This window comes from Macrotis lagotis, chromosome X (genome assembly GCF_037893015.1).
Source record: "Macrotis lagotis isolate mMagLag1 chromosome X, bilby.v1.9.chrom.fasta, whole genome shotgun sequence".
Lineage (NCBI taxonomy): Eukaryota > Metazoa > Chordata > Mammalia > Peramelemorphia > Peramelidae > Macrotis > Macrotis lagotis.
This window is the reverse complement of record NC_133666.1, coordinates 351,534,764-351,548,029: the sequence shown is the minus strand read 5'-3', so window position 1 is coordinate 351,548,029 and position 13,266 is coordinate 351,534,764. Positions and strand designations below refer to the sequence as shown.

At 32.2% G+C, this 13,266-nt stretch overlaps 1 protein-coding gene across 1 annotated transcript in view; it reads left to right on the top strand.

Annotated features, from left to right (window-relative positions):
* The window catches only part of DNAH5 (dynein axonemal heavy chain 5), a 302,769-nt gene that overhangs the window by 234,733 nt on the left and 54,770 nt on the right, over nt 1-13,266 (top strand). The window contains exons 66-68 of the mRNA XM_074202020.1: nt 3,126-3,369; nt 4,525-4,639; nt 11,612-11,802. Of these exons, the coding sequence (XP_074058121.1) occupies nt 3,126-3,369; nt 4,525-4,639; nt 11,612-11,802 (550 nt within the window). The remainder of the gene's footprint in view (nt 1-3,125; nt 3,370-4,524; nt 4,640-11,611; nt 11,803-13,266) is intronic.

The window sequence follows — 13,266 nt, the reverse complement described above, 5'->3', positions numbered from 1 at the left end:
GGAAGAGCTATGTTCTCTGAGTACCTTGTCCGAAGCACCTGTATGAAAGATACTAATGTGATAATGCTTGAGTCTGTTAATCACTCATGTGATTCCTATTCCATCACATCTTCCCTAGAAAACTGCCTCCCCCATCTTTCTCATATGCCTCTACCCCAGCATTTTACCAATACTGCTATATAGTAGTAAGATATGGAATGCTACTGCCTCTGAGGAAAAAACAATGAACATAATATTTCTCTGCTGAAGATGATAGCATGGAATGGGATCATGGGTGCATGCAAAGTCAAGGAGAAGGCTACAAGTATGTGAGACAAGAGTGATGAAGGAAATAGAATAAGAATTTATCTAACTGATAAGAAATGAGGGGAGGAGAAGGGGGCATTTATCAAATAGCCTAAATTATTTTAATAAGGTTTGAAGAAAGGTTCTCAGCTGAGAAAGACTGCACTGGAGGTTTGGTATTATATGAAAAGAGAAAACTATTCTAAAGAAAACCATCTGTGTTGAGAGGGATTGTGAATCAATTTGGGTCCCACTGAGATTTATATGATGAATCTCGTGATCATGCCATATGAAGATAAACTGGAAAAAATGGGTATATTTTGCTTGGAGGAGAGGAAACTGAGAAAGGATTTGTTAGTCATTTAAAAACTTTTTAAAGGGTTTTAATGTAGAAGAAAAAATAACAGATTGTGTTAGACTCCAAGGGGGCAAACCTAGAAGCAATAATACATAATAATGATATGTATACATATAAAGGAATATAAATATTCATGTATTTTAGTTACATTTTATTTAAATTATAAATAATGTGTATTCTTTTTGTTTTGATTTATTTCACTCAGCATCAATTAGTATGCATTTTCCACGTCTTAATTTTGAAAATTCATTTCTTTCTGCATAATACATGATTTTCATATACCCACAGGTTCTTTCATCCATTCTTCACTAATGTATAACCTCTTTGCTTTTAGTTTTTTGAAATAAGAAAGTACAGAATACTTTTATTTTTTCTTTACATCTCAACATTTAGCCGATATCCATGAGAGAAAATATTATTAAATGTTTGTAGATTGCAGATTGATTGTTTAGGGGTGCTTTAGTGAAAATTTTGGGCATTGTTTTAGATTGCTTTAGTGAATATTTTGGGCCATTTTTGTATGCCTTACTCCCTTGGCATATAAATTCAGTAATTGGATTGCCAGATTAAAGGATAGGGGTACCTTAGGCAATTTGGGGGGGCATAATTTCAAATTGATAATTTTTTTAGGTTTTTGCAAGGCAAATGGGGTTAAGTGGCTTGCCCAAGGCCACACAGCTAGGTAATTATTAAGTGTCTGAGGTCAAATTTGAACTCAGGCACTCCTGACTCCAGGGCTGGTGCTCTATCCACTGCGCCACTTAACTGCCCTAAATTGATGTTCTTAATATCAGTTTCACTGTTTATTATTGTGCCAGTCATCCCATAGCCTTTAATTAAAAAATTCTCTGCATACAATTGACTTGGTTTAAAAATCTTTTTCCTGTGGGATTTTGCTACTGTTTCATATAGATATATGAATTTAGGGAAATTACTTAATCGCTCCAAGTCTTAGTTTCCTTCTCAGTAAAATGGGAATGATAATATTTATGTCTACTTATCATGCAAATAAAATAAAATAGCTTGAAACTGAAAGTAGTATAAAATGTGATTTTTGTGACTTCAACATCCATTCATTTGGAGATGCAGCATTGCCCAGAGGAGAGAGAATATACCTTAAAGTCATGAACACTATGCTTCAAGTCCTGCCTCTGATAAACTCTATGTGACCCTGGAAAAGTCACTGAACTTCTTAATGTTCTAGATCAGGACTGTTAAAAGTTTTTATTGAAACAATAGATAATATATTTTGATTTGCCATTTTTGTGAGAGCTCTGGGTAGCTCAGCTTCATTTACTAAATATTTACTAAACCCAGAACCTATACTACCTACAGCAGCATTTTGGACAGCCCTGATCTAGATATTTCAGAGAAGGTAGTATACTGCTTTAATAAGAGAAATTTTATCTCCATGGAGTTCAGATTTACTGTCGCAAATTCCCAGGTCCATCTGCAATCCTATATCCCATTAAATGTAATTTAAGTGAGTCAGTTAAAATATTTCAAACTTGTCATTTTTAGTTTTGTAGTTCAGTTCACCATAAGACTGTGGTTTACTCATTTCTGTAGAACTTTTTGTGCTGTTTAATTATTGTTCATTGTCACAAGGCTAAGTAATAGAAGTGTGCTATTTTTTGAATGGAAATATGAATATTTTTCCCAAAAATTAAGGTGGTGACACTTTATTCAAGCTTTTGGAATTTGAAATGAATTTACATACTCTGTAACAAGAATATATCTTTTTAAGGAATGAGTTAAACAAAATATAAACAGTTAATATGTTGGAGCAATTATGTCAAACTCAAATAAAATGGATTCACACAAGCTGAATATGAACTTAGAAAATAAAAAATTGACATTATTTTGTTTAATTTTTATTTATTTTGTTAAATATTTACCAATTATATTTTAATCTGGTTCCAGAGCATTATGGAATGTTGCCTTTTTGATCAGTAACCAAGAGTTTGAACACTTTGCTTTAGAGTATGCTTAAACAAAATACTCTGTAGTCAATAGTAGGTAATGATACAACAATAACACTATTATAGTAATGACCAAAATTTATTATAACTGTATTTTTGTATTTCAAGGAGGAGGAGAGAAAGAAAGAAAATTTGAAACTCAAAAAAATTTTAAATGATTATAAAAATTGTTTTATGCATAATTGGGAAAATAGCAACTGTTATTCAAAAAAGAAATAATAGCATTTTTTATATTGCATACTAATGCTAGGTGTTATAATGACCATTTTATAACTATTAATTCATTTGATCCTCACAACCATCCTGGGAGGTAGGTGTTATTATCATCCCCAGTTTCCAGACTGGATTTTGAACTCAGTTATTCTAGTCTTGAAATCTTATCTTTTGTGGATGTATTAAAATTAAGTTCCTGAGGATCTTTAACTAGAAATTGTGTGCTTTTTCTCTCTGCATGGATATTAATTTTGATAAAGAAAAAATTTATTTTTGCAAATTAATAGGAACTGGAAAAGGAAAGAACTAATCTTATGGAAGATGTAACAGCAAACAAGAGAAAGATGAAAGAGCTGGAAGATAATTTGCTTTACCGCCTGACAAGTACAAAAGGGTCATTGGTGGAAGATGAGAGTCTCATTATTGTGCTGAGTAACACTAAAAAGACTGCAGAAGAAGTAACACAGAAGCTTGAGATTTCTGCTGAGACAGAAATACAGATAAACACAGCCAGAGAGGAATACAGGCCAGGTGAGTTTCAAAATGTATGACAAATGGCTCAGAAACATGAATCGAAAACAAAGCAGCGTGAAAGGAAAATAAGTAAGAAGTATAAATGTGTCAAAAATGTGACTTCCTATGTTGGCTTTTTTCCTATGGGGTTTCTTTTTGGAAATATTTCCATCAATTTTCTCTTTCCCTTTCATATGAGTGGATTTTTTTATGATTCTGTAGTTCCTTGAAATAAGAAGTTGTCATAAAATCTTAAAGTTTTGGCAGAGAATAGGTAACTATTTTCTGTGCTTTTTTCAAGTCGTTAAAGGATTTTTTTTATACTTTTCTGAAAGCTGAAAAGTGAGAGCTGAGCATGTTTCTACAGTGTTGATCCTATGGCTGACCATTTGTATAGATGGTTGTTCTGATGAGGTCGGTAACTTAGGCACAATCTGTGTGCTTATAGGTCAAGTCGTTTTGCTATTTTGCAATTAGAAAAAAATTATCTTTATCTCAATTAGCTGTTTTGGAAATGGGCATTACTGGCAATGAAATCCTATGGAAGACACTATCTCTATTCCTTAGAAAGGTGATCAAACACATTGACCCTAACTCATAATATTTTGGATATGAAGAATAGTAAAATTTTCAGCCTAGGCTGAAGATGTGCTCCTTTTAGAGACTGAACTATAAATAATTACAAAGCTCCCTTTAGAGAAAAAACCATAAATAATTACTGCCAAGTTTGATGCACTGCTGATAGACAAGTTCTATTCTGGCATGGCTGAGCGCCACCTTAAATCTCAGGGAAGAAATTTTCGCTAGCAAATCTTGAATTAATTTTTATTTCTCTTTTTTTATTTCCTTTCTCTGCTTGATGAAAGGAAGATAATACATATATACTAAAGATTTGGAAATTCTAATATAGAAAACATCACTGAAAAATGGTATAGACTTTTATACTTGTTAATGAATTCCAGGAACTATATATTTGAAGCTAAAATTGATCAATAAATTCCTATTGTTGTTATCTAATATCAAGTGTTAGTTGGTTTTGATTAAGCATGCAAATCAAAATAATTACTCTATAGTACTTAAAGTTAGATTTATCTATTTTTATGTGTAATTTATTCTCTTTGCATATAATATAAGCTTGATCTTTGTTCTTTGGGTTTTTTTTTTCCCCACCAGTGGCAACGAGGGGAAGCATCCTCTATTTCCTCATCACAGAGATGAGCGTGGTTAATGTGATGTATCAGACTTCACTACGGCAGTTTCTGGGGTTGTTTGACCTTTCCTTGGCCAGGTATATGACATACAAGAAGTTAATCAGAATTTTTATCAGTAGGTACTAGTAATTTCCTGCTAATGTTAATTGCAGGCATGTAGCCATTTTTAATTGTTCTGAATGGTCTATTGTGTATACAATTTTATTGAATGCATATTATGGTTAAAATCTGGAGACTACTACAGTGGATTAAATCTAAACAAGTAATTGAAAATATGCCTGTTTTAGAAAATTGACCAGAAGCTGTGTTACATTTTGACTTAAGAGCTGAGGCTAGGATTGCTAAGAACCATATATACATTCCCCTACTTCTCCAAATTTATTTTTGGACTCATCAAATAGCCTGAAGGACAGTTAGGCAATGCAGTGGACAGAGTACCAAGCCAGGTGTCAGTAAAATAGGAGTTCAAAACTAGCTTCAGATACTTACTGTCTCTGTGATGCTGAGCAATCACTTAACCCTATTTACTACAGTGTCCTCATTTGCAAATGAGCTGGAAAAGAAAATGGCAAACTAATATCTTTGCCAAGAAACTCCAAAAAGAGGTCACAAAGAGTTGAACAAAGCTTAAAATAGCTCAATTAACAAAATTAGCCTGAAAATTCTGTATTAACTCTTCAAAAGATTAGTCATTTGAAGTCCTTTAAAAACAAAGAATCAGTTAGTAAGTCAGTTAAATATTACTAAGGGCTTGCTATGTACCAGACACTATGTTAAGTTGGGGGGTAAAAAAGAGACAAATGACAGTCCTTGTCCTCAAGAGGGAGGGAGACAACAGAGGGGGGAGACAACAGACATACAAATATGTACAAACAAGCTATTTTCAAGATAAAAGATGAAGGCAGTAGGATTCCTGTAGAAAATGAAATTTTAGTTGAGACTTAAAGCAAACCAGGGAATCGGGAAGCAGAAATGGTGTGGAAGAGCATCAAAGGCATGGAGAACAGCAAAAGAAAATGCATCGAACAGTGAGACAACATTGACACACAGCTTAGTACTAAATAAGAATAACTAGTTAAAATAGAAAGCTACCAAATGCTGCTTCCCCCTATTCACTACATGTTCTCCCAGAGTGGTAGCCAAAGTGAATTCTTTAGATCAGCCCTACACTGATGTACTTCCATTCTTCCCTCACCACTGAAAGAAAATTAGGCACAGTTGGTGATGCTTGACTGTCTCATGCTCCCAAGTTCCTATGGATTTTATAATAATTACAGGAAGTAGAATGTACTTCTATTTTAAGCAACAACCAAATTTTTAAATGAAGGAAAAGAACATAAACACCTCAAATTGGCAAATTAAAATAATTTAAGATGAGATAAAATTAAAATAAAAGAAACCCAGATCATTCTATTGAAAGATATAAATAGATAGAGTAGATGTTATCCTTTACTAGGGAAAAGGAAAAAAGAGAAATAGGGTAAGCAAGTTCTTTTAAAATAAATTTCAGAAACAGACCAACACCAAGAATTAAGTTGTGCTGTTTGTAGTTATCATTCTTAATGAGATAGAGAATAAAGGAAAAAAGCAGTCAAGCAGAAACTAGAAAGACTAAACCCAATGGAATAGTGACAGATCTTTAAAAACTCTTAAGAGGCAAAACTTTACTTATTCCCAACCAATCCTTCTGTGGTAAGTTGTTTCCTGTTATCATTAAAAAGTCTTAGTTGGTGAAAGGTTAAAAAAAAAAGGTCTAATGACCTATACCTCTTCTTAGATGATTAAGCTCAACAGTGAACCATAAACAATGAACTTTTTTTTGTAAGTTTTAAAGTTTAATTTAGTGTTAAATACAAAATAAGAAAAAGGAAAAACATAAGTTGTGTACATAGCAGAATATAGGAGAGAATTCATTATAAAACAAAATAGAAACAATTTAATTTCATTTATAATATATAATAAATGTTACACATTTTTAAATAACTGTTCAGCTTTTCTTTACCTCTTGTAGATTTTCTTTTCTTGTCTGCTATGTACTTTTTTTTGCTGCTTTTCAAGGTAATGGAGTTAAGTGACTTTAGGTCACATTGAACTCAGGTCCTCTGGAGTCCAGAACCAGTGCTCTATCCACTGTATGACCTGGCTATGTACATGTACTTGCTATATACTTTTAACTTTTGTTTTCCTTCCTTCCTTTCTATCCCAAAGAAAGCTATAATTTAGCAAGGATATGTATATATATATATATATATATATATATATATATATATATATATATATGCATGTGTGTAAATATACATATATATGTAAATATATTTATATATACATATATACACACAGGCATGAGCATACATAGATACAAAAACATATGCATATACATACACAAAAGCACATATGTGTAGATATCTATATACATACATATATACATACCTATGCACTCACATCCATTGTATAAGACTCTACAATGCTTATTTCTACTTGTCCTATATTTATCTGAATGTGAAAAGCATCTTCCTTCATAAATACAAGTCTTTCCATGTTTTTCTAAATAAACTATCTCATCATTTCCTACATTACAGTAATATACCATACCAATCACATTCTATCTGAGAGATTATGAAAGTTTCCCCCAATTTTCTGCATTCCTTCTATTCTTAGCTGTATGAGTTTTATACAAGAAAATTTTATTTTGAAATAATAAAAATTATCTATTTTATACTTCAACAGTACTCTCACCTTATATTTTAAGCTCTCATTCTATCTACTGAATGTATTTCCTTTACATTCTCCCTCATTTTCTTTGAAGTTTCTGGTTTTTTATTTTTCTAAATTAACTTTGTTATTTTTTCTAATTCATTAAGATAATTTTTAAATAATTTAATTGGGATGGCATTACATAAATGGATTAGTAGATTAAATTGTCATTTTTTATTATACTGGATTTACCTACCCATAAACAATAAATATTTCTTCTATTATTTAGATTTGACTTTATTTTTTTAAAGGATTTTATTTTTATGTTCAAATATTTCCTGTTTTGGGAGGTATACTCTAAGATACTTTATACTGTCGTCATTTTAAATAAATCCAAAAATATTGAACAATATTGTTGACATGTGGTATAGTTTCCCTATTTCTCTTTTAATTAAATCTCTTTTATCTTTAATTTTATCTGAGTTCATGATTACTACCCATTATTTACAAAATAAATTCTACTTCTGATCTTTATTTTATTTTTTATGTATTTCTCATTTTTATAGCATTTCCTGAAAACAACAAATTGTTGAATTCAAGTTTTTAATCTATTATCAATTTTCATTTTATGGATAAATTAATCCCATTCACATTCTAAGCCATAATTACTTGTTTTTTCTATTTATACTAATTATCTTTCTTACCCTATTCCTTCCTCTTCAATCCTCCACTTTATCTTCTATCTTGCCCTTTTATTCCTTAACCCACCCACCCCTCCAAGAGTCTCATCCTTCTCTCCCCCAACTTATCCTTTCTCTTATTTCTTTCTGAATTTAGAAGACTTTTATGCACTTTTATGTTGTTCCCTCTTTCTTCCCGATGAGAGCAAAGTTTCAATACCACTTGCCCTCTACCTACTAGCCTCTTCATTATCAGTTTTTCCTTTTATGCCTCATATATATGAGATTACTAATTCTTTTACAGTTATATTTTTTAGAATCAACTCATGGTACTCAGTTCAGCTGAGGCCTTTTTTTCAAGCTATTTAAATAAAAATGACAATCATAAAGGGTGTGATAATATATTCTCATAGAAGAAGCAAAAATTTTGATCTAATTAAATCCCTTAAAATTGATCCTTAACGTTTATCTTATATTTCTCCTGGATGTTATATGTTAAATATTCTCTTAAATTTTGCTGTTTTTAGTCACAAATATCTGAAAGTCTTTCAGCTCATTTAATATCCGTTTTTTCCCCCATTCAGGATTATACTTAACTTTTATATAGCTAAGTTACTGGAGTCATAGATCCAACTCTTTTGGTCTATGAAATAAAGTATCCAGGACCTATGATCCTTCAGTGTAGTAACTTCTAGATCTTGTATAATTCCTATTGCAACTCCACGATATTTACATTTTTTTTTCTTGTTACCTCCAGTATTGTTTCCTTAAACTGGGAGCTTGGCTGTGGTATTCCTACAGGTTTTTCTCTTGGTATCTCTTTCAGGTGCTGATAGGTGGGTTTTTTTTCCATTTCTGTTTTGCCTTCTTGACAAATTTAGAGAAATTTTTTTTGGATTATTTTTGCAATGTTGTAACAATATTTTTTTTTAAAATCAAACATTTTGGGGGCAGCTAGGTGGTACAGTGGATAGGGCACCAGCCCTGAAGGCAGGAATACATGAGTTCAAATCTGGCCTCAGACACTTAATAATTATTTAGCTGTGTGGCCTTGGGCAAGCCACTTAACCCCATTGCCCTGCAAAAACTAAGAACTAAAAAAAAAGAGTCAAAATCAAAAATTTTGGTGTTTTACAATGTTTATATTATTTCTCCTCAAAATCCTCAGTCCATATCAGTTATCTTTCTGATGAGATAGTTCACATTCTCTTCTATTTTTTCATTCTTTTTATAATTTTCTCAGTGTTCTTGGATTGCTTTTATTTTTTTCTTCCCTATTTTTAAAATGTATTTATTTATTTATCCTACCCTCTCCCCTCAGTGGCTAACAGTCAGTTTAGCATTGTACATGAACATTTTGATAAACATTTTTACAGATTAGTAATTTTCAGTATGAGGAATTAGGATTAAGGGATAGAGATACATAAGAGATAATTTTTATAAAGTGTTCATTGGATTCTGAAGGGTTGTTGTTTTGTGAGTTTTGTTTTGTTTTATTTTTCTTCCTCTGGATGGGGATCTATTTTTTCATTCTCTTTTATTTGATTTTTAAAGTCCTTTCTAAATTCATCCAAGAATTCCACTGTGCTTGGGACCACTTTACATTTCTCAATGAAAAAGCAGTGGCTTTTTAAAGCTCCTTTATCTTCTGAATATGAACCCAGATCTTCTCTATTACTATAGTAGCTATCTTTGGTTGGTGGGAGGTGGTGGGGGTTCTCTTTACTTACTTGTATTTATTTATTTATTTTTCTTTTTAGCAGCCATTAGTGTAATCAAGTTCTAGTCTTGCCATATGGGGAATGATGCTTCAAGCCTCAGGTCCTTCTTACTTTTATTTTCTGAATATTGTCTTGGGCTAAACCTTGGGCTATGCTTTCCACTCTCTTACCAGCCTTAATCAATGAATCTCATTCAAACTGAGACCTGTTAAAAATTTTAGCTTAAAGAAGCCAAGGTTTCCCAAAGCATCCAGAGACATTTCCAGTCATTCTGTTTGATGGAGTGCCAGATGACTCTGGAGTAAAAAGGATGGCTGGTGATTGTGCATATCTGACCTCACTTAAATCCAGTTCATTTGCTTGCCATAGCATCACATCCTTCGTGTCATGGTCTTTTTTGAAGATAGAGGAAAAGCAATAAGACACACCTAGAGTCACTGGTCATGCAGTCTCACAAATGATCTTCTCCCTGTTGTCTCTCAGGTGACTGCTGTCCTCTTTGCCCTAAAACTGAAATCATGGATTCTGGTCTCCTGCAAGTGCCCACAACTACAAGGATCCCCAGCCCTAGCCCCATTGTTCTTAACAGTATATTAACTCTCTTTTCCTTGCAGCAGTAACAACCCAGAACATGTCTGGTCAGCAAAACTGTGCTTGGCATCTCTAGACAGTAGATGATTCTTCAGTCTTTTCATATTCAACCATCAGAGCCTCATAACTTCATGAGAAGAAAAATAATCCCAGCTGCCCCCAGGGCTAGATGGTTGTTTATTTCATAGAGTTGACCTAGAGTTGTTTTTGCTTCTCTCTGCTCCTGCAGGTCATGTCTATCCTGAGATCTTCTTAAGTTTTCTTAGTAGAACAACTACTTTACCCTGACTTTTGTTTATTTCTGTTTCTTTATATTCCTCTGAGGCAATGTTCTGGCTTTTTGGAGGGGGGGAATGTGGAGAACCAAAGGTTTCCTAATCTAGTCTGTCATTTTCCCAGATTCCTCTCTACCAATGAATTTCTTGCCAAAATGTTTTACATTTTTTACACCCATATAGGCAGAGTATTTCTACTCTGGTCAGTAAGGATTTGAGATGTTTTGACCAAAGTTTTAAGAATCCATAACACTTCTTAATCCAATGTCCTGGTATCCCTTAAGATGTCTACTACTTAACAGAAATCTGTAAAAGCCTCTGCTATTTGTTTGCAATTTGATGTTCATTATGACAAACAGAAAGAAATAATTTCCTTTGTTTATCTCCAGAGGGAAAATCTAGCACTACTTATGTATAATCGCTAGAGGGAGAAAAACCAGCTCACTATGAAGAAAACTTCCTAATAATTACAATTGTCTCAAAAAGGAGTGGGCTGCCTTAATAGATCATGAGTTCCCTTTTATTACTTATATACAAGCAGATAATAGATGAATATTTATCGTGGATAGTAGGGATTTTGTATGTTAGAAGGACTAGACTAGAAGGTGACTACTTCCAAATCTAAAAATCTATGATTATAGCAATCTACTTTTCCTTTGATAATAGGGTTCTTCCTTTTTTCTATTTATATGTAAAATAATAAATTTTGCCAATATACTTTGATTTGGCATTGTATATCCAGAAAAAGCAAAAAAAAAAAAGCCAAATAAACCCCAAACACTGCTAGAACTTCTAGGAATACGATGTTTTTAGCCTCTAACTTTGTTTATCATATACAAAAGTTCCCAGAATATTACTAAAAAAAGATCTTAACTGGAAGAACAATTTGATTTGAACAAAGGTGAGTTACTTTATGTTATTTCACTTGGAGAAAACTATTGTTACTGTAATGGGCAGCCTGCACAATCTTGAAATATGGAAATGAGAATTGGTTCAAAAAGGTTACTTAGTGTGGAGAAGTTTTGATTTTTTAAAGACAATTGAAAAGGGCAGTGAAATAAACCAGGTTTAAATGTTCCTTTCACCAGGTCTGTCAAGAGTCCAATTACAAGTAAGAGAATTGCTAATATTATTGAACACATGACCTATGAGGTTTATAAATATGCCGCCCGAGGATTGTATGAAGAGCACAAATTCTTGTTCACCTTGCTGCTTACTCTGAAGATTGATATACAAAGAAACAGAATAAAACATGAAGAGTTTCTCACTCTCATTAAAGGTCAATGCAACAATTACATTGTGGGAATTGTGGGAATTATTGTTAATATCTTTGAAAGAAGTTTTCTTTTCTTTATGTAATTTCTTTTTATTTTCAATTTAAGATTTGATTCAATGAAACTTGAAGAAGTGAAATTGGATTATGGAATAGATTCTATTTTAATTATATCAGAATAATTTAAGAAAAGAAAAATTTACTTTCAATTTAAAAAAAAAATTATTTTAGAGGGGTAACTAGGTGGCACAGTTGATAAGATTACTGGCCCTGGAAAAAAGGAGAACCTGAGTTCAAATTCAACATCAGACACTTGATACTAGTCATGTAAACTTAGGCATTTCACTTAACCACATTGCTTTATGAAAAAGAAAAAGAAAAAAAAGAAAAACAAGCAAAAATTATTGTAAAGATTTTTCTTTTCAAGGGGTTATCATTTACTTAAAAAGTAAACTCATAAATATATATATATATATATATATATTGCTTAATTGTCCAGAGCAGGAATCTTTAATTTTCCTTTGGGGAGCTATTTCATATTGACATTTGAATACAATAGGGTCTTTATAATAATCTTAAAGCTAAAAGGGATTTTGGCTGGCATCTAGTAGAAGCCTCTCATTTTATACATATGATAACTAAGGTCCAGAGAAGTTAAATGATATTCTTCAAGTCATAGAGATGGCAAGAATCAAACCTACATCTTCCAGTTCTAACCACAGTGCTTTTTTCTACTACATAATCCTTTAAAGATTATCTAACTGGCACATTGCATATAGAACATTGGATTTAGATTCAGGAAGACCTGATTTCTGATATTTCAGTGCAAACTATCTGTGTGACACCAAGCAAATTCCTTAATCTCTCTCCCTCAGTTTCATCATCTATAAAATGAGGAAAATAGTATCTATGTCCCAGGTTTGTTATGAGAATAGGATAAAATAATTCATGTAAGCTACTTTTCAAGTTTTAAAGCACTACATAAATGCTACCACTATCACCACAACCATCAATATCATCATCACCATCTCCATCATCACATTTAGAGCCTCCATCATCACTTTTTGGAACTCCAAGTCATTTGAAAACCCCAAGTCATTTGAAAATGTTATCTAGATAAATAAAGTATTTTTAGGTATTGTCTTAAATTATCGCTAAAGGTTTCATTCGAAAATAAAGCATTTTTATGATGAAGTAATATGAGCCTAAACTGACTTTAATTGGCTGTAAATAGTTGGAGAATTAGCATAGTGAAATAATTTCAATAATCATGAGAATTACATGGCAAATTATTATGAATTTTCTTTTTCTTTGCTTACTGTTGGCTATTATCAGTCCCTTTAGCTAGGTATAATTTAATTCAAATTTAGAAAAGATTGAAATATGGGATAAGTAGAATTGTTTTAAAGAAACTTACTCATTGGTTCAAAATAAGTTTCTGAAAGCTTAGATCAACATAACTAGACTTTT